Source organism: Teleopsis dalmanni, chromosome 2, assembly GCF_002237135.1.
Source record: "Teleopsis dalmanni isolate 2A chromosome 2, ASM223713v2, whole genome shotgun sequence".
In the NCBI taxonomy this organism is placed as follows: domain Eukaryota; kingdom Metazoa; phylum Arthropoda; class Insecta; order Diptera; family Diopsidae; genus Teleopsis; species Teleopsis dalmanni.
The window spans coordinates 79,071,593-79,095,497 of NC_051847.1; the positions used below are offsets into that span (position 1 = coordinate 79,071,593).

Consider the following 23,905-nt stretch of genomic DNA (forward strand, 5'->3'; position numbering starts at 1 on the left):
ATACGAGTATAAGATAGCCCAATGGTGTTCATAGGAAATAAATATGAAATGGAAATAATAGTAACCTACACAATAATACAATATACATCTAAATTTTACCCGAAACAGATCATTTAGTAATTCCATTAAATGAAAGAGTGAATAACGCAATAATAGTGTTTAAAGACACATTAAAAATTCTTCAAACAATATTATTTACTATTCAATAATTTTAATAATTTATTATTTATTTATCATAAAATTATTATATTATCTAAAAACCTAAAAATAATGCAATATAATTTTGCCGATTGGGTTCAAAATTTCCAAATACTCTAGACACATTCGAGAATACCACATTGATGGTGATTAAAATTATTTTATTTTATATTAAGTAGAAATAATTAATAAGGACTTGCTGCATATAAAAATTAATATTTCTCATATTATTTTATTTAAATTTCCTATAAATTGAAAGAAAGACGCTGCCAGTCGAGTTTCAATCTATTTTGGAATAAGTTCAGATGTAGTTCAATAAACCATAAAGTTGAAGTATTTTATTTCAGTGTAAATTTCAATCCTTTCATGAAGCCTAGAAGAAAGTATCTTAACATAATTATAGCGAAAATTAATAGTAATTTCACTATACCATATTTGCTGGAATTATCAGCAAAAACAAAATTTATGCATTTACATTCCCCTAATGTTGTTTGAAGCATGTTTGGTTTTTGAATCCCAGTCTGTAATCCTTTCAGTTATTTGTTTAATTGTTTCAATACACACAATTGACCTAATTTCGTTTCGAATTGCCATAAATGAAATCTTCAGCATCCATTGAGCTAATCAGAAAATTTGCTGAGTTTGTAATGTCTGAAGCATCTAAAATGGCTAAAATGGCTAAAATGGCTAAAATGGCTGAAATACAAAAATATCTATACAGCCGCATGAAGATAAATTCAAATTTAAAGCCACGAGTGATGCATATTTACTATAACGCAAGTGCTTGAAGTAAAGCTCCCAGCAAATGCCGATAGCGTAAATTTATTTAAGATTTTTCATTTTTATACGAAAATAAAACCCATAAAGACATTTCGAGAATCACTGGCAAACGTAGCAGACTGATGAGAATAAATATAAATAAAAAATGAAAATACGAGTACTTAAACAAACGCAGAACTAAAATAAAAATATCTTTGGCTTTGCTGAAGCCTTAATACTCTACACGCATGTAGATAAGTTATAAATAAAATGATTATAATGTGCTTACTTCATTTTCGGCAATTATATTCGTTTTACGAGCTTCTGGATATAATCAAGAAATTTAAATCCACTTTATCTGCGTAGATTCATAATAATCCCTACGAAAAGTTTAATTCGGTTAGATCAAGTGAGAGATCAGTTTGTGGTCCAGCATATAGTAGGACATTCCTAAATCGACTCACCCTTCTTATGCTGATCAAAAACATACTTTATCACTTTGCGAACGTTTTGATTATATGTGTGCGTATGGTATCAAAATTATATTAAATAACTTGATGGGAAGAAGAGTAGTAGAAATGGTGGCAAATTGCAGCAAATAAAATCAAATTGATGTAAAATCTACTTTAGCTTATCAGAAAATTTGTATGTAAGTGCATTTTAGCAAGAAGATGTAATCGCATAAGACATATTTTACTGCATGCCAAGAAGCTGCTGCCGGCATTGTGTGCAAGGATGTGGAAGGATGTAGAAACTGGTGCAATTGTATGTGCAATTGTATGTGCAGCTGGTTGGCACGCGAAACTGACTTCTTGATTACATAGTACAATATGTTAGCTTGTTGAGTATCTTTTATTCTGATATAATCAATTAATTATTTTGTCAATATTTCCTTGAATAGCACACAGAAAAAAACTTAGAACTAATATTAGTTGATTGGTAGGTGGTAGTGAAATTTAATAACATGTGACAGGTGAAAAAGCAAAACATTACAGATATGTGAAATATATTTATTGACAATCTCAAGATATGAACAAGGTAATTGGATTATATAGAACGATGCTTATTATAGTTTTCTATAAATCTACTTCCTAAAGATGGAAAATAACAAAGGAGGTGCCTTTTGATAAACGAAATGGTAATGCAAGACAAATAAAATCATTTTTAAATTCCAAAATTTTAATTTTTACATTCGTTATCAAAAATAGTTTTATATAAGTGTGTAGATTAAATTAAATTCCATCATAATTATCTCATTGAACATAATTTTAAATAAAAAAATATGTAAAAATATATGTGCAGGAAATAAATTAATTAAATTTTTGTATATTTATATCTTTCATAAAATGGAAAATTCTTATAAATAATTTAGATGACAGATAAGTTTTGGCTTTCATAGTAAAACAAGTTTTCAAATATGTTTTTTTGCCAACTTAGATAAAAAACGCAATAACTTTCTTAAGTACGAATGAATTCATTTTAAATATAGCTTAAGATATATGTATATGTATATATGTATATGTTATATATGTAATTTTATTCACAAGAGTAACATTTATGTGTATATGTGTATATAACAGGCCATGAATTAAAAGCAGTCACAACTCTGTTATGGATAAATTTATTTAAAAATTGTACGTTAAATTATACTGTTGAAACTATAAACTATAAATCCATTATTCTCCAATATCTCAAAAGACTTACTTCAAATTTTTTGTACATCATTATAAGATTTATCAGACCAAACTAAATTTTTTTATGTGTAATTGTAACTGACATCGACTTTGATAACGACGTTTATAATCATTTTTGTAGTTGATTTGGGTTAAATTAGCGGTTTAAATTAATTAAAATTTTTTATATTGCCGTACGACTTCGCAAACAATTAGTCTTAGAACCAATGGACCCTGTAAGTGGCGATTATTTTGTATAAGCCTTTTATCAGTTTAAAGTTCATTAAATGTAATTTAAAAGGTATTCTACACCAACTGTAAAACTATAATTTATTTATATTTCTATCCAAGTAAAAATTACTTAATATGATTTATATTGAGAAAACAAAACTCAAAACTCGACACTTTTCAACTGAATGATACCACTCTAAAAAGTAATCATTGGCCTGAATGTCACAACCCATGGATATTTTAGTTTCTTGCTGCTCGATTTTTATTTCCGCTTCAATATCATGTCCAATATAAGAAACTTATATTCTCATAATACTTTAAGTAATATTTTATTTGGTTCCAATGAAATATATATTCTTTAACAACACAACTCATGTAAAAGATGCCATACATATCTACCGGGAATAATTTTAAAAGCTCTGTTAAAAATCTATAAGATTGCTAAAATATTTTAAAACAAAATTTCTTTTAAATATTATATAGTTTTCTGAAAACTGCAACAATAACTTAATTTCTAATATCAATGGCTTTTATGTTTTTGCAATGGCTTTTGAGTTTTTAACCGAAAATTTTACTTAACAATTTGATTTTAGTATAAAAATTATTTACCTGTCTACATATAAAAAAATCAGAAATCAATTGGCTCTGAAACTCAAAACAAATATAATATTTTCAAACCACTTTAACGAACAGCTGTACGCATAGTGCAAATTTATATTGAATATATCCATACATTCGTCTGTTAGCTCTTTTATAACTCATTATACACATTTCATCCAGTACTTGGCATGGAAAATTCAATTTACAACACACTTGTAAACCTGAAATGAACGCGTACAGTACGCGAAAAAATCTAAATTGAACTAATATTGCCAAAATAAACAGCAATGAGGGCTGGACGTAACAAAAACATTTCTGCAATGTTGTTGACTTAGGTCAACGGACTTGACTTTTCCTTGACGATAGCAGGGTACGCTGTTTACACGACGGATGAGGGGCAACTGCGATACAATATTTTGAATGGTTGTATTTTAGTATATATTGATTCCATAAATATGTACATATCAAATTTAACTAAAATACTACAACTATACAGCACCACCAGCAGCACTCGGCAGCACTGGCAGTACGAAAAACAGAATTCCCGAAATCCAGCGGAAAAAAGCTAACAAATTTGGTTGAGTGATTTTCATTTAAACAACGTTGTTCGTGGACCAAAACCAAATTTATCAAATACTTTAACGTGAACTGGTGTATTGTTCAGTTGCCCAATCATTGCAATGTTGTATTGTTGTATTTCAGCATTACAGAACAACCAAATTACCTAATAACAAAACAACTTTGTTATTACGAAACTGATTCTTCTTTTATTACACAAACTTCCTTCAGAGTACGCGGAAATGCAGGAAAATCGTAAAGATGTTACGTTGCTTCCATTTTTTTATAAAAAAAAAAATTAATTAAATTTTAATTATTTGACTTTTTATTACTTTTCAATAAAATTTTTATTACTAAATGCTTATCTTAAAACAGATCAACAAATAAAATTTTAATAAAGTATAAATAGATGTTATGGAGTCTTATGTATATTTAGAATATTTGATATTATTTAATATATATTGTATTTGGAAAAAGATTTACTAAAATATTTTATTATTCAGCTTTGTTTATGGTTAAGTAGTTTCAAGCTAATACCATCATCATTACATAAATCATCATCATCCTTAGCTATACAGTCCATGTAGCACCTAAGCTTGTTTTACAACATTTCTCCATTCTTCTCTATTTTTGGCTTTTATCTTCTAGTTAAAAACATTCATATCTCTCAGATCTTATCGAACATTGTCATTCTATCTCTTTATCGGGCTTCCTTTTCTCCTCGCTGTCCTAACTTCATTCTCAAAGATTTTGGCTGCTGCTCTTTCTTCTAGCACAACGTTTTCTATCCATTTTAAGCGTTGCTTTTTTATGTGCTTGATTATTGTGTCACCTTCCAATAGTTGATCGAGTTTGTCATAATATCTTATGTGATATCCAGAAATAAATACCATCAGTAATTTTTCAATTACTTGGAAGTCTTATTTTTTTCTTATTATAAGAAAAGATCTCAGAAAGCCTATTATTTCGTTGGAGAAGACGAGGAAAAGCTTTTATAAAAAATTTAAAATATCGATTTGTATTACATAAACACAGGTGTTAACCACCCGTTAAAGTTATGATTAATCTACTTTTTACTCAATATGTATTAGAAAACAAATGAACTTGTTTAACAGAGGAGAACAGAGCGAGCAGGAATAAAAATATCGACATTACTAATGTGGAATGATTCTTTTATAGGGTCCTTGAAGTAAACATAAATAATCACACCTGTGATAAAGGTTTCAATAAAATTTTCATATTTATATATATTAAATATATACATTTAAATATATTACATATTTTAATATGCATTAAATTATTACAGTTTTTTCTTGCTGAAATTACCTTTCGCACAAGTATGTATTACTCTTATAGGTGCCCGACTTTATTATCATAAAAAGTCAATGACTTCAATTTATATGAAAATATGCTACATTTATGAGGCATCCACCATTTCTTTCCTAATATCCTTGGATATTCTTGGTTGTAGAACACACAATAGTCTAGGTATGTCGTGCAAAAACAAATAAAAATGGTGTGAGAAAATATATCTGCTCAATTTGAACAAATTTGATTGGACATAAAGATTTGTTTAGCAAATTACATTTAACGAACTTATTTTTTTTTTTTTATAAATAATTTTTTTTTTTTGACATTAGAATGGATAGGTTAATTTAAGAATTCTTATATGAAGTTTTGGCTTAGTGAAACTATTTTTATACCTTTATGCTGACAATTTCCAATCACTTAAATCAACAAATAATAGTAGCAAAAAATTGTGAAGTAATAAAACGATTTATCTGTTAAAAATGACGATTAAATTTATATTGTTTTAATTTTTTTATTTACTCTCAATTATGAAATTAAGCATATTAAACATAAAAATGAATGCCTTTTCAATAAAATGATAAAGTATAAAAAAAGTTTTCAAAATAAAAACATTTTATTAACTCCCAGTTCTTAAGATAATAATTACTCAACAGAACCTACTAATTAAATACATATATTAGATATATACTACATATATTGTCATTACTATAATCGAACGCACGTCTGTGTGTAAAATGCCCTGGAAATCACTTGACAGAGTGTTCGTAATGTAGTCGACAATGAAGTAAAATTCGTATTATGCAACGGAAATCACTCCCCTAATTACAAGGTCTGTGAAGTATACAGGCAGCTTCAACAAAAACCGTTTCCACCTCTCGAACATATTCTAATGGACAAACTATCACTATTGAACCACAAACAAGCTCAGAAAACAATGATATGCCAGAGTTGAAAATAATGCTCAAAACTCTAATGCAGCAAATGAGTTCATTGTACATACTATACATAATAATCTAAGTCAAAATATCATTCGTATATCTGCTAAGAGTTTTAATCGAATTCTGTTTGCAGTTTAAACTGCTGATAAAATTTTTTATTTAAATATATTTTAAGACGTTTATTATTAATTCGTAATTCTATTAGGTTTGTCAAAATACTTATACTGCTGTGATGGAGACTTCAGAAACCACATAAATATTTTATTATTGTCCATCACAATTAGGTGACTCATGTGCGGTGTTAAAATTTCTGTTTGTCTATGAATCAGTTCATCGTCAGTTTCTCAGATTTACACATTAAGGTTTTATGAATCCAACCAGGTAATGTCGACAAATGTAGTTACTAACTAGTTTTCAAATGATTTATAACAAAAATATAAGTGCTAAGAATATCATCAAAATCGTAGTGGGTTTTTTTTTACCCTTTTTTTAATGGTTTTATTTGAATTTCAATTCCACATTAGCCAAATGATATGATATGATATCTCACTAGATATGTGTGATAAAGTGTGTTTTATATAGAAACATAGACGTTTTCACTAATAAAGTCTAAACGCATGTTAATTGTTATTTTTTATTATTATTATTATTTTATTATTATTATTTTATACCGAAGCAGATAATACCACATACTCAGGTAGATACTCTTTCATATCTATTTTTATTTCATTTCATTACTGTGCATCCAGTAGATCTATTGTCTTTTTTACAATTCTGATTCGCTATGTATTGCAGTACTACGTTTTATATTTTGCAGATTGTTTTTCTTATTGTTTTAGAAGTGAGACGAGCAATAATATGTTCTATGCTAAGATAATTGTAGTGGATCCTGTTTTTGATAACAAAATTTCCAAACTTCTTCATTTGCATTGCTGCGTTATCTTTCACCAGTTCGGAGCATTATCGTTCAATACTTTTTCGGCTTCAGTATAAGCTACCAGGTTTTGTGTGCTTATTTTAATGATTCTATTTGTAATAATTATTAGCTTAGTTCCCATTTTCAGCAAATTCTAAATATATATAGATATTCTTCTTAATATATATATATACAAGTATATATTATATAAATAAATAGGTTTTTCGAACAGTAGGGAACTACAACAACAAAAATTCATTTTATATTATATTAATTAATTGGATTTTTGGCTGACCATACAACTGTTTCGAGTATTGCCAAATACCCATCATCAGTGGTCTTGGAAATAATTCTTGTATTCAATTATTCGTAAATAATTTTTTGAGTGAAGCTCAGAGTCAGCGCACCTTAACCAACTGACCCAAATACGTACTTGACGTTTATGTTCGCACATTTTTCTTACTTAACTGTGAAAGATTTATATATATATTATATAAGTATATTATTAATAAATATATATACATATTTATATCTATAATATAGGACACTTACCCATTTCACATATGTCGTATTGTTCACCTTTTTAAAACAATTTGTTGTCCATTATTATTATGAATAATATTAGTTTATAAAATACTTTTATGCCATTTAAAAATTTTATACAGAAATGCTGCATTCAAATTATTCAATTACACTTCTGTCTAATTTACGCTACTATATCTTTTTATATATATGTATCTCTTTTCATATTGATTAGAATAATTCCTCTATTTGCAAACATCACAGAATCTTAGTATAACCTCCCTTCTTTTATTTAACTTGAGTAGCATTCTCAATTGAAAGAAGACCTCATTTGCCATTTTCTTCATCCTTTATGGTACCCATAACTCTATTTCTTTTTATTATTTAAAGTAAATAAAATACGAAGCTTTTACTGCTTTCAAAAAAGCTATTTATATTATATTGAAATAGTATATGAAAATAAGTAATATAATATTTTATATTTCTTATATAAAATTCAAACACAGAGTATCTTCTGTGCGAGTATTACCCTCTTTCCAAATAGAATATTTATATTATTCATTTATAATTTTTATGTGTTACTCATGTAAAAATCATAAAAAGGATTTCTGAAAAATATTTTAAAAAATAATAAATTTAATATTACTTATACGCCTCAGTGAGTTTCAATGCTGAAACCCAGTTCAATTCAATTTGAGAGTAAAAAATTGCATCTTTTAATGAAACTTTTTTGTATCTCTTAGATTTTTCGATTTATTTATAATGAAATGAAACACATAAAAACTGTTTGAAGTACAAGAAGTTATTCAAAATGGAAATTGTAATCCTTTGATGTAGGATTGATACATGGACTTATGTCAGCATAAGTACGAGTATAAACGCGTACAGATGTAATAATTTGGCATGAATGTTTGGCCTAAAGTAAAAACGTTGCGATTTCACACAAGAGTTAACGCCTTCCTGCCTCTAAATAACCGCTTAACTTAACTATAACTTTACTTAAATCTGAATCGAAACAAAAACAATGAAGCGTAAATGATTTTTGCTGACACTTCTATGACAGGCAAAATTCAGTTCATAAAAATTACTAGTAGATTTGATAAGCGAAGTCCTTTGCAGCGGAAATGAAAATCATTATCAACATAAAAAGTAAACATAAGTAACGAATATTGGGTTTGGCTTTCCTGAAAGTTAAACACCTTTCGCACAACGTTATTGAAATTTAATTAAATAAAATAAAAAAATGACAGGCACGAGTTTTAATCCTGGCCCTTGCAGTCCAAACAAATTATATACGGACTAAAAACTAATTAAGAAATTCGAATATTTCCTAAAAGCATTGATGATAAGTACTAAGCAATACTCGAAACAGCGTTTTTGGTCAGTCAAACTTCAATAAATTAAAAATAAAATTTTTGTCCTTGTCTTTTTTTGCTATTCGAACTATTCTAACTTTTAAATAGATAATTTTCGTCATAAAGACGCATCACTCTCGGCAAAAAAAAATTAACATAAAAATATTATGTTGGAAAGTGAAAATACTTTTCATCAAGAATTAAAATATTATATACAATATATAACATAGTATACTTATAAAAATATTAAAGCTATTAAAATTCCCAAACATCGACTTGTTTCAAAGCTTTCCTCCTGTCCTCGTGCAACTTAAACTTAATTGTTATTCCTTGAATCAGTTTTTAATAGTGATATATAATATCAGTTGTTATATTTAGTATACAAATTTGATAAGAACATGAACATATAAATGAATATTTTATAATAAACCATATATCTGAGCCGACATTTTGTACAGCAATTATATTCAAATCTGTAACGATCTGAATACAATTTAATAATTTTATCTTAGGTATTGTCCTAATTTTTCAATTATTTGGCAACAATACAATACATCGTTTTCCATTCTTTGTTTGTAAAAGTAAATGTAAGTAAAACAAACTTGTGGCTGAAATTTTGATCAAACTTTTATTTCAATACAATGTGTGGACCCTGTCCTCCCTTAACGGGGCATCTCAAAATTCTGAACGTTTTTCACAAAGTTTTCGATGACTTGTCGATACCTAACTGAAATAGCGTTGAGAGTTTGGAGATTGTCCACATAAACATGTTCCTTTGAGAGATATCCATAAAAACAAGTCCAGCGATTACAAATATTCGTGGCCAATTCATATCAACAAATCTATTTTGTGTGGTGTGAAATATAGCACTCTGCTTTTGAAACCATATACTTTCACATTCGTACCACGAAATTCTATCCAAAAAAAATAATTGGTAATCATGTGATTACGAAAGTAGCAAATGGAATACTTAGTTTGTATAACGATTTCATCATTTTCTAAAATTACGGGCCTATTACATATCCACACTAAATGCGATAACTTATAGTGATGTTTTGTGGATATTGTGGTCCTTGGACAGTTACTTAAATATTTTACTGGCTTCGATTGACTCATCACTGAAATAAATTCGATGAGAACAGTGCCTACAGAATTATCATTTTTATAATATTTTTTTTAATTTTAACATGTTCGGCGATTGTTAAACGATCCATACAGTAAGATGACAAGCCGTAAACTAAACACGATACTTTGGATCGTGATTTGAAGAGTTTTATTGGACATATTTCAATGAAATAGTGTTGCCATATCAGGTCTAAAAAAAAAATAATACTCTGTAATACAGCCAAAGATGAAACAAACTAAGACACCAACAACTACACCACCCACAACTACATCATATATACACCCGATGGAGTCTATAATAATTCCTGCACCGCATTATAAACAGCTCGACTAACTTAATATACCTATTTCTCACAATGTGTGCGAAGGGCATAGTAATAATAAAAACAACTAGAAAAATAAGGGAAATAAGAATCACATAAATTATAACATATAAACGTGCTTTTATTGGAATCATGTGGAAAAAATTCTATAAAAATTATTATGAATAAAAAAAATGATGAAAAAAATAGCACGGCAAAAAAATATCAGGAGTTAAAATCAGCTATCCTTGCTAGCAAAAACATGGCTAAAATCAATTTACAAAGCACGATGTAAAGCTGAAATATTTATGCAAAGTATCTTGGGTTCGTTAGATACACTTTCTGCGTGCTGATGACCGTGGTTTGTTTTATAATTTTACATACATACGAGTACATTCTATCTATATCTTCATACAATCACTTTTTTGTTTATGGAAACGACTTAGAAAAGATACATTGTCACATATCCAATGATGTTTAACTTTTTGCGAGTCAGTGACTTCAATTTTGTTCTTTCATGCCAGTTTAGTGAATAGTTTTTTTGTTTATCACACTTTCACATAATGTTTTTCTCTTCATAAAAATCAAAAAGGAATTGTTATGCGTATTTAAAAAATACTTATCATGTTCATTACTATATCAGTACGGTACGAGAGCTTTAATATCTGCTTAGTGAAATTTCGTAAAATTTCCTTCCGGTTGTCTTGGATAACATAAGATATTATAGAGTTCTAAATAGATGAATGGTTTTTATTTATTTCAGGATATTTACAAAGATAATAGAAACAAAGAAACTAAAATCAAATATGCAATGAAATCGGTAGGAAAAAAATTAGTTAAAGTAGTTTTACCTATAAATTTATATATTTAGTTATATTTAATTTTGTTTTTGTTATCATAATTATATAATGTATTCACAACCTAAAGATTTCTTATTGTATGTAAGTAGCTTTACTTTACTGAAAGCTTGTATTTACTTTCTTGTTATGTCCATTCTCGTACATGATGGTTATATCAAGGGTCCTTGTGGCCCTTGTGATTAGAATTAATTAAAATAAATATTACCTTGCAATATGCAGTAGTAATACGGAACTAAATTTAACATTTTCTCCATTATTAATTCAAATTCCTTATCTATGAAAAATGGATAAAATGCCAGATTTACAATTCTTAATATATATAAAAGAGTTATTTCAAAGAATAGATATATCCATATGGTAAATATATTATTTTTACAATTTGATTTTCAATATTTTAAGTTATTGTTTAGTTACGAAAACTATAATAACACCCTTAATATTATTTCATATTTTATTAACACATATTTAAGTCACTTTTTATGCCCTTCGGTTCAAATTTTTTTTTGTATATGAAAAGCTAAGTGCCCTTAAACTCACATCTTTACACGATTAAGAAGTACTTTTCGTGCTTGAATTTATGTCCACTAAAAATGTAATGAATACAGATGGTAATTTTGGAAGGCAGCAAGAATATAAACCGATATACATTGAACGTACATGCATGTATATGAATGAATTTAAAATTTATCGATAAAAAAAATGGTAAAAATTTTAGGAATACATTGGCCTTAACAAAAATTTATTCGTATTTAACAAAATTTTATGAAAAAAAATGTTTGGCTTTAACATTTTTAACTCAAAACAAGGATGATCGTCACAAACTCGTACAAAATCTTTATTAATTGAAAGAATTAATTATTCAAAGAATTGGAAAATTGCAAAGTCTGGACATTCCTACTACATACCTAAGCAAATCTGATTAAAAGTACGTCAAAAACGAACGGACACGAATCTTACTTATGAAAGGTTGTTTAGTTTTTTGCAAAATACTATTTTTAAGTTCCAAAATAATCATATTAAGAAGTTCAAATTTGTGATATTGAGAAAAGTTAAGACAGCAAATTCCGCTTTATTATATTATAGCAAGTGAAGAGATTATTTAAAACAATTGGTAAAAACCTAGGATCAATGTATACCTAATAATTTAATTCTTTATAAACTTTCACAACTTATGGGAAGTAGGATAGATATTCACAAAAGCACATATCAGAACTATTGAAGCAAACCCATTTTGGGAGGAAGCAGAAGAACTATAGAATCAGATCATAAAAAGTCACATATTTACATGGAGACTTTTTTGGTGCAAAATTCACAGTAAATTATGATTAAAAATTAACTTCCAAAAACCTGAGATAAATGAGGAAGTAACAAATAAAATAAATTGCTGGTTAAAAATAATATGAATTACTTTTTCCATATACAAATTAAAGTTATAACAAAAAATAAATAAATACTTGGTGTTTTCTTGCGACGACCTGCGGTAGCATAAAAAACGATTAATTGTATATAAAAACCTAGCAGACCCAAAGAAGTTTGTCTGATTAGCTTTACGCAGACATGTTTTTAGCAACCAAACACAAAAAACTAAAGTTGAAATAAAACCCATTTAAATAGATAAAAAATAAAAAGTATTAATAGAAGTTCAGTTGATTTCAGTTGAAAAATTTTCTTTCTCGGCAAAATAATAAAAATTTGTTTTTCCGTTTTCATTTTTTGGTAACTGAACGCACTTAACAAAATAGTTGCCACGCTCTATTAAGCGCGCATGCAACCACAACAGACTTAAGTAACAAAAAAGATACATTCAAATACTCAAAGATACTTGTACGTACAAACATTTATCGAAAAATGTGTGTACTGAACACATTTTTAAGCATTTTACACATAAAATATTTATCTCATCATACTTAACATCTTTTAATGGTTTCTATCTTTTTACTTATATTATCGAAAACATTTCCTTAGCCCATATCTTAGTCAATATAATCAAATATAGAAAACATATATCGCAATCAATTCAAAACACTTTAAACCTTTTGAATCACTAATTGCAAGAAAAATTTCACGTCAAGAATAATATTCTTGATTAATTCATCGAAATTAACATAAAATTGTACATATATACATATATATATGCCTGAATGCCTTAAGCTCTCCAACACGATAGACAGTCAACGCTCCAACCGATTTTAGATCTGGATCAAATGATCATCGTCGAGTATACGAATGAGGGCAACAAATACCATTTACCTATTTTGTACTTCTTCAGCTGGTAATCCAGATGATTACCATTTCCTCTACAAATTTCTTTCCTGAAGTGTCTACAAAATATCCTAACGTATACAACGTTCTGATCTCGTTAAGGTGCTACCAATCTGACTTAACAATTTCTTTAAATTTTTTCACATTGACTTATGTTCTGTCAGGGCTTAGAGGGGGATTCTTACTAAACTAAACCTGTATGCAATATACTTCAAAAAAGTAAAAATTCGAATATTTGAAGTTAAAAACAGTGTATCGGCACTTCCTACCCGCAGCTGGTCACCGTACAACTCTTACGTTAATTTACGAATATACGGGAATATATATATTGTATCCTTTAACTCCTAGGAGGAGCATAGAACCGCATACGGGAATATGCACTTTTAAAAATATATATAACAAATAATGAATACTATCGATCATGTGTTTGTAATATATTATATTACAAATATATTATTTTAAGAATATAATCAAATTCGAGTCAAGTTATATTGTCAGATGTTTGCCGTATGATTTATTGTTTTAAAAAACTTCACGTGCCAAACATATTCAAAATAACAATCATGACATTAAAACCAAAACAAGTATAGATTTAAAATTCTGCTACAGATTGATTTATGCAAGATATTTGCACTAATTACGTACACAGCAGTACGTGTATACATTTGCTATACTCACTTCTTATAATTACAATTGCTAAATGGAGAGTTACAAACGAACAGAAACATCAATCATACGCAGTGATGTGCGATAAATAATTTATGCATTTTGTAAGTGAAATTTTTATTGCCACAAAGACGACTTTAAATGTGTCACAATCAATCACATCTAAACAATGACAGACGCTAAAAAATGTTAAATTACTTAAATTTTGCCACATACCACAGAATTGAGGCGCACTCCATTTGATGTGTCGTCACCGCCACGGCACGGCACGGCATGGCATGGCACGCCATGGCACATTGGATAGCTACATTGCAAAAATTGCAAAAATTACAAAAATTGCAAAATAACAAATCGAAAGCAATTTCGAAATACTAACAACGGAAGATAATTAGGATTCATGGCTGTCGGAAATGGCATTATAACTCAGAGGACATGTTGCAATGCGACTCGTAATGCGGCACTGCATTATACATACTCCAAACTCCGCACTCCGCACTCTGCACTGCACTCACAGTAACTGAGTTAGATTGCATTTTAATTTGCTAAAGCGGTTTTCGCTTGACCACAAACACAACGCATCAGATATACATTGGCGGTAATTTTTACTACTCTAGCTGCTGCGAAGCTTATACCGACTCTATTTCATGAATATATCAAATTGATGCCTTTCAAATAAAGATAGCACGCATTGCAATCAGAACTCGTATCTGTGACTCTATTTGTGCTTGTAGAATAATTAGCAAAAATGAATTACTCACATGTACAAATACGAACGAAAACTAACTCCAAAGGCAGATATACTGGGACTATTTTTAGCATTATCTATCTTAGGCCACAATACATAAAGCAATGAAAATATAATGAATTTAGTAAATTTTTATTTTCTTTAACAAGAATCAATAGAGCTTCCGTTTAAAGTTAATTGAAGAACGTTAAAAACTCTAATAGTAATTAAAATAACAAAATAGTTGAAAAAAATTGTAATTGTATTTTGTTCTAGTTTGATAATTAATTCCTTCCTTTACAAGTTTCGAAAATTGCAATTTATTAATTTTTAATAATAGTTAACAAAGCAGACAGAAATTAATAATTTCCTGAGAAATTTCACATATTTAAACGATTAACGTGTGTATACTGTATATATACATATATGCAGTATATGCTGTATATGAACAAAAAATATTTACTCTCTGTAGTTTAATAAGAACACAATATATTATTTCATACTAAATACTAACGTACTACCACAATCCGATCACGTGAAGAATCTAGGTGTTCATCTTGATCGGCGTCTCACCTGGAAACATCATAAATTTACGAAACGCAAGCAACTGGGTCTAAAAATGCGCTCCATACACTGGCTTCTTTGCCAAAATTCAAAACTATCACTGAACAATAAAGTACTTTTATATAAAGTTATTTTAAAACCAATATGGACCTACGGTGTCTCGATCTGGGGAACAGCTGCAAAATCTAATATAGCGATATTGCAAAGATTTGAATCAAAAATACTTCGTTTATGTGCGGCTAATCCATGGTATATTCCAAATAGCACTTTACTGCGCGATTTCCACGTCCCATCAGTGTTTGAAACAATACAAACAGTCAGCAAAAACTATCGTATAAGACTATCAAATCACCCGAACCCACTGGCACACGAGCTACTATCAGATATCAATCATCCACGTCGACTAAGAAGATTTTCTACGTCGGACTTGCCAAGTAGAACCCTAAACACGTGAATCGTAATTGTAAACTCACTGAAATTAAATATTTATAGCCAACTATTTACTCACTATTATTAGTCATTATTATTATTAGTTGTAATTTAATCTTTAGCGGTGTTTACTACTGAGTGTCCCGCACATGTCTACAAATCACTTTTTCTATTTTTATGTTCATAAATAATACTGAATGTTCTTTTACAGATTGTATTTATATAATAATAATAAAAAAAAAAAAAAATATTATTTTTAAAAAAAAAATCGAAAGGTGAAAAAAACACTTTTTAATTCAACAATTTGCGCGATTTTAAGGCATGTCGATTGGATGTTCTAGATCACCGGTCAAAACATCCTTTATAATTTCGATACAAGTGTTTAAGATAATCATATTCGCACTTAAATTTCAAATGCACTTTATTTGTCAATAAATATATAAAGCAGCCATTCTTACTCTCTTACTTAGTTTATCATTTCAGCGTAAGTCATTCTTGGTCGCATCCTGTAGTCTCCACTGAGTCAGCTTAAACAGTGTCCTGCTGTCGTCAGTTGGTAGTACCGAGTGCCTTCATATCGTTGGTCACCTGGTCCTTGCAGACTTTCTCTACCACGTTTTCCATCACAGGGTACCAAATCGAAAAATTTCTAACGGGAACATTTTCTTCCGTTCTTATGACGTGATTAAATCAGCAAAACCGCTAAACTTTTATGTGCTTAACTATGTTAATATCGCGGTGTAGCTCATACAGCTAATCCTCCCATCTAATTCAGTTCTCGTTGCTAACACGTAAATGACCAACGATCTTCCGAATTTTTCTGGCAAATGCTGCTAATGTCTCTCATTAGTCATGGTAATTGTACAATCTTATGGAGCATACAGCAGGACAGGCCTGATAAGAAACTTGTAAAGCGTGATTTCTGTTTGTCGAAAAATAGCTTTATTTCTCTCTAATTCTTTGTTGAATAGTTAGACTGACGTTATATTTGGTGTTTACGCTGGTTCATAAACAAAGTTCATAACAAACGTCGAACTTATAGTGGTCCACAGTTATAGTGACTCCCAAGATGCTCAGGAAATATGTATGTTGATAAAATGTATTTTGGTTTTTGTTTTTTAAATGAGAGGAAAAAAAACAAAGCAACTAAAATTTGATTTAATTTATAATTGTTATAAATTTTTTTAATGAAAATCATTTAATAAACTTTTTAGATATTAAATACGATCCCATTTTTAGGAGAATATGTGTACATAATTGCACAACTTGTTTATCTCAGCACCAACACTAGCAACCGTTTTAACACATTTAAGCCGCCTGTTTGTATTGCATAAATATGAGTTCGTGTACTATTATAGCTTTTCCTTCGACAATCGAACATACAGAACTCGATCAAAATTAAGAAAACACACAACGCACACACACACGCAACTGCCAATATAACGCACACAAATAGGCTTTACACAAATGCACATACAAATAATCATACATAACAATCATGGACATTTTCATTATTTGCTATTTGCGCTGCTATATCACTTTCTGCCTTCGTTGTTGTTGTTGTTGTTGTTGTTGTTGCTACCACTGGAAGCAGGCTACTATTACTGCTACTGCTACTGTCAGTGCGAGCACTTCAACAATGCAATAAGGCTCATTAACTAGGTATGCTGCAAATGTTGCTGCCAACGTCATTGTCAGTGATTGTTATTGCCTCTCTGCTACTATTTTCAATTCTACTGCACTTTTGCAGCCTTGGAACTAATTTCCAATGTATGTAAATTTCAATTTGATTTGCTATTGCATTTGTTTATATTTTTGCGTTTGCTTTTGCTTTATTTGCATTGCGTCAGCATCTTCCGTACTTTTGTTTGCTTTTCAAAAATAATCGCTTTCGTTTGTTCGTTGGTGTTATTTGCATGCACTGAACGTACATATGTAAAGCAAACATTTAATTCTAATAATTAAGTGCTCCAAATAAGAATTAAATGCCAATCAAGTTACTATTAAATAACTAACACGTATCAGATTGTTAAGTAGCAACGATTTACTTCACAACGCAAGTCAAGCTATTTTTAATTTTAACCAAAATAACATTTTATTTAATTAAATTTTAAAATAAAAACACATATATTGTAATATTATAACGTTTCTCCAGTTCTTAAATGTTTTTCACATAATCATCAATGTAAGAAATCAGACAACTCTGAGACTAGTTTGGAACCAGTTTGCAGCAAACTATGACTGGCCCCAGTTTAATCAATTTTTTTTTCAAATTAAATGACATACCCTAAGGGTAAACCATCTATCTTACCGTCTGCATGGCTCGGCTAATCATGTACGAGTACAGTCAAACCAGTTTATGAACGATTAGAGAACCGTTTAAAAAATCTCATTTGACATGTTACACTCTTTAATTAAAGTAGACCGTAGAGGACTAGTTTCTGTTAGAACTGTGTCATTAAAAAAACTTCGTCGAGATTCTCAAAATAGACAGTTAGACTTAATGTTCAAAGACTGTGCTTAAAATATATTAAACATTTCTTTGAAATCTCGTTTATTGTATCTGGAAAGTATCTGTTGTGGTGAACCCTGCGGTGTTACTGACAGGTTACTAGCTAATATACACATAAGCTGAAAATTTGGGTATGCCTTTTAATCAGATATATAGAAACTGTAGAAAAAAAAAAGAAAATATAGAACTAACTAGGCAATTTCTTTTCAAATGCCCATGCCTAACAAGATTAAGAGAATCGATTACAACCTAAAGACGCTGGCGGACATCGCAAATATACATTTTCAAAAAATTATCTCCTTCATCTCCAACGCAAATTAATTATCAAACTAAAATTTTCTCGACTATGTCAATAGTAAAAAAACGACACCAAAGAAACTTTTTGTTGATTCTATTTACAGAAAATTTTATTCACTAAAGAAACCACCCGCGTATAGGAAGCATAAAATAATAATTGTTATTATTAGAATTATTTATATAATATTATTTATAATCTATTAAAATAGCTTAAACACTTAAAGAATGATCAACTGACTTTTATTGTCTCAACTTAATCTCTAATTAAGACCTCCTAAAGTTTTCATATATCATCAAAGGTCAATTTCAAAAGGTTTTAGAATAAATCATTTATTTTCCAGTCTTTAAAATTTTTTTATGAAACCCATATACCGGCGGTATTCCACTTATTTACGTAATAGGAGAAATATATTAGGTAGGAGTTTTTAGTATGATTATCTTCAGATCTTCCAAAAAATGAGAGAGTATCACAATACTTTTCAAAAACACAAAATAGTCACTAACGAGAACATTGCACCATTGCAACATTTAAAACACATAAAAGTATCTCATAAAGTGCAAGTAGTGTGTAGTGGCGCAGAAGTGTTAAATGGCAAATGCAATTTGCATACATAGTAACATTTGCATATTCTTAGAATTTAAATGTGCATACATATATGCAACAGGATCTTTGCTGGTTTAACAAGCTGTTTATCGTATATGTTGCATTGAAGTGCAATCGACTTAAAGCGCTTTTTCGTATTAACAGTCTTGTTTTTTCACTTTCAGATGCACAACAGCAACAACAACAATATCAGCCACAACAGCAACAAAGTAAACATCAGCCAAATGGCAATATTATGACTGGCCTCTCTGGCATGCAACATCACATACGTGCACCACGTCCTCCAGTGCGTACTGCCTCGTCAACTCCAACAGGTTGCAGTGGCGTTGGCATCCTACTTGATCAAACACCATCAAATGGTAGTAGCAGTAGCGGTGTCAGTAGTGCACCATCAACTAAAGGACATTCCCATCACCATTCACATGCACACGCACATGTGCCGTCAGAGAATATTGGCATGACAACAACAACATCTGCTAATGGTGGCAATGTTGGAGTGGGTAGTGGAAATGCAGGGGGAAGCAGCAGTGGCAGCGGGGTGCACTTACAGCAGCAAGTGCCACAAGCTGCAATTGATGAGATGCGCGTTTGATAGGTGCCGGTGTTCGAACTAGATTTATAGTCGACTTGGTAAGTGAACACAATTTAATAGTTATAATCCTTTTAGCTGCTCAAAGTATATGAAAAATTGAACTTTGGCTTCAGTACTTCTCTTATATTTTTTAAGCTTCATTTTCAAATTTTTAATTTAAATTTTACAAGTACAAAACTAAAATTCCAACAAAAAGACAGTGGTAAATAATAAAAATATTTCTGTATATGAACATTACTACTCTTTTATCGTATTAAAACTAAATATATATATTATAGCCAACGATTTGATAATAATTACATTCTAATGACAGTACCCTCATGGACTCCATGAATCTCATAACAAAATATTGTTGAATGCGAACAATCTATTTTGTTATGATGAATTCGGAATGCAGATTATGCATCGAAGATGAGGAGACTACTAGGCATATTCTTTCTGGCTCTTCAGCTTCAACAACGCACAGAAGAAACTTATTTCATATGGAATTTCTGTCACCAGAACTGATAAAGAGCTTTTCTCTAAATTTAGTTCTGAACCTTATACACAAAGCTTTAAAGGGCTTTGTGTAGTCAATAGTGAAATTTGTAAAATAGAACTCTTCTGGTAGCAGTACCCGCTGCTAGGCGATTTCATTCCAGAAAGAAAATATAAATATTACTTACATATCTATCTACATCAATTAAATTGACAAATTGGTTTAACCTATTATCTATGGTCAACTACCACAGACTAACATTCAAGTCCAATATTTACGGTAACTTATGTTACTGAACAATCTTTAAATTTATATGAAGTATGTGAAGTATGTAAATTAATATCAAATGAATAATCACATTAATATCAAATTCATTTTCAATTATCAATTATTAATTTTACATAAAATAATTAAAGAAAAAAATTTTTAATTGAATATCTGATATGTGCATAAAACAAATATTTAGACTAGTGGATTGTCACTGTGAAAGATAATTTTTGGAATTTTATTAAATTCTATTATAGACTGTTTAAACATTGCTTCACAAAAGAAATTTCCTAAAGTAATGAAAAATTAGAAAATTTTAACTGAATTTGGTTGATTATTTCAACTTAAATTTAACTCATACATACCCGCTTCTCTCCCAAGCTTTCATGAAGGAAGAAACTTTCATTTAATTACATTTCTTCATACTTTATTTCCAATCTTCCCGAATAACACATTTGTACTTAAAATTTTGTAGTTTCAAAATGTTATCATTATTTCAATTAAAATTTTTTTCTTACCAATTTCCTCTACTTAATTTGTAACAAATTTAATGCAACGTTTTAATTCCTGCCGTTAAGGATTGAAGAGAACTCCAGGACCAAAATTACACAAAACGATACGTACGAACAGTTAAAAAATTAACAAGGATAAAGTAAAAAGAAAAGTATCCCTTCAGTGGCATAATTTGCTGCTTTGTTTGCTTTACGTTTTTAGAACGAGCTGTACGGTTCCTGCACGAGCTGTACGGTTCCTGCACGAGCTGTGTTGAGGGCTGAGATGCAATATCTGGATGTGTCGAGTTGGGTTTAGTTGGATTGCAGAAAGAACAACAAAATGAAAAATTCAATTGATGCAAGCAGTTGCAAGGATAATGAATATTTAAACATTTTGTGCCATTTTTTAGTTCGCATTTGAGTTCTTTCAATTTGATACGGTTCCTCTGCATAGTCTGCTGTCTCAGTATGTATTTATCTACGTTGTTACCTTTCTGGTTGGTTGGGTACACGCTACTAGATCTGCTTATCTGTCATGCTTGCCTGCACTCTAGAGGCAGTGGCTTTCGATTCGATTTGCCTGCGCTCCTTCAGCTGCAGATATGCAGTTAACGCTTGCAATATCTTCAATGTATCTTAAGGCTTTCTTATCGTTTGAACACTTAACATGTTGGAAATTGAATTTTATGTTTGTACTTGTGCCACACAACAAGTTGACATTTTTTGTTTTAACGAAATTCTGGAAAACTTTAGCCAACGAGTTTTCTAAAGCGATAAGCTCTCAAAAGTACACATAAAGTGAAATTTTGCATTTATGCGTTTAAGAATTACAAAGAAATAAATAAAAATTATATATTATAAAAAAAAATAACGAAAGCAACTCAGAGCAAAAACAAGCAAAAACCACAGGAAATGGTACGAAATTAGGACAATCCTCCTCACCACATTTTAAGTATGCACAAACAGCTTATAACTCTGTCAATTCGCCATTGTTTCTGCATTGTTTCTGCATTATAACTTGAAAACAGGATCAAAACAAAATAAAGGAGGGAAACTATTTTAAACTATTAAAATTTCACTAAAGTAGAAGTCGCAAGTACAACAAAGAACCTCGAGAACTGAAGTAAAATAAAAAAATAAAATTTCATAAAAAATGTACATAAAAACTCAACCGCAAACATTGCCGTAATGCGATAATGAACACAACCGCAGCCTTTCTTCTTGCATGGCAAACCCTTCTGTACACATCTGAACTTACATAATTTTAAAGTTTTCTTGAGTTTTCAACAAATTCGAATCTAAAATCAAGAAGTAAAAGATCGCCTAACACATTACTGCGATCTTTTGAGCCGTTTTACCAGCATTAAATTGTTTGAAATAGCTGTAACTTTCATAATTAATTTCTACGCTGATCATACAGCTGTTTCAAATACACCCTTCATCAGTGGTCTTAGGAAGCATCTATTAGTTTAATTATCTATATACAATTTTTGAACTGCAGCTGTCCGTAATTGAACCCTGCCAACTTTGAACCGCGGCCTTGTAAAAATTTTATAAAATTTGTTGGTTATTCGTAAATTAACGGTTAAACTACAGCTTCATAAATGAACTTAATTACTCTAACTATTCATTTTTGTCTAAATTCAGCACTATTGTTTCTAGAAAACATTTCTGCATATTTACTCTAGAACGCTTGCACTACACACATATGTTTATAGAGCTTTGCATATATTTCACAATACCCGAAACAACTTGATTCACTTCATAAATATTTTTTTGGATTTCAAAATTTTCTATTTGAAATGGATTTCTTCTCATAGACATGAAATTCTTAATCAGTAATAATAAAATGAAAGATTACAATAAAAATAATCAAATTCAGTTCATCATATACTTACTTACTGAGTTGGCCATTACAGACGTGAGTTGTCCTTGACCGCGTGGAGTAGCTTCCGGCAACCAGCCCGATTCGTTGCTTGCTGTCGCCAGTTGGTAGTTGCTAGTTGACGCCCCCAAATCATTGGTCACCTGGTCCTTCCACAAGAGGTGCGGCCGTCCTCTACCGCGTTTTCCACCTGCAGGTACCGAATCAAAAACTTAGCCGGAACATTTTCTTCCATTCGCACGACATGATCAAGCCAGCGAAGTAGGTGAATTTTCATGCTCATGTCAATGTCAGGGTATAGTTCATACAGCTCATCGTTTCATCTAATTCGATACTCGTCGGCAACGCATAAGGGACCATAGATCTTTCGAAGAATTTTTCTCTCGAATGCACATAACGCCTTCTCATCACTACGGTGCGTCACGACACTCTTGGACGTACCAGCTGTTTCTTTGCCTACGGTGATAGCCAATCACCTCTTCTGCAGCGATACGCATATAGTTGGAGATGTGGTTACAATTGGTATATGACACATAGCAATAAAGAAGAGCTTAAAAATATTATTGGCGACCGAAGAAATATTAATAAATTTCAGTGTATCGATTATTTATCAGTCTAAATGAATAATAGTAAATCCTGTAGATTGAATTCTGTAGATTTCTTCATTTTTTGGGAAAAATATATATAAACTCGTATAAAGAATATTTAACACACATGTATAGCTTATAATTTACACAAATTTATATAGTTTTCAATCTTGAAATGCTTACGGAAAAGGATATA

At 30.1% G+C, this 23,905-nt stretch overlaps 1 protein-coding gene across 1 annotated transcript in view; it reads left to right on the top strand.

Annotated features, from left to right (window-relative positions):
- Nucleotides 1-23,905, top strand: part of LOC119684205 (neuroligin-3) — a gene marked incomplete at its 5' end in the record, with an annotated part of 148,770 nt that overhangs the window by 96,373 nt on the left and 28,492 nt on the right. Inside the window, 1 exon segment of the mRNA XM_038098196.1 lies at nt 19,571-20,036. Coding sequence (XP_037954124.1) covers nt 19,571-19,998 — 428 coding nt within the window. The 3' untranslated portion in view covers nt 19,999-20,036.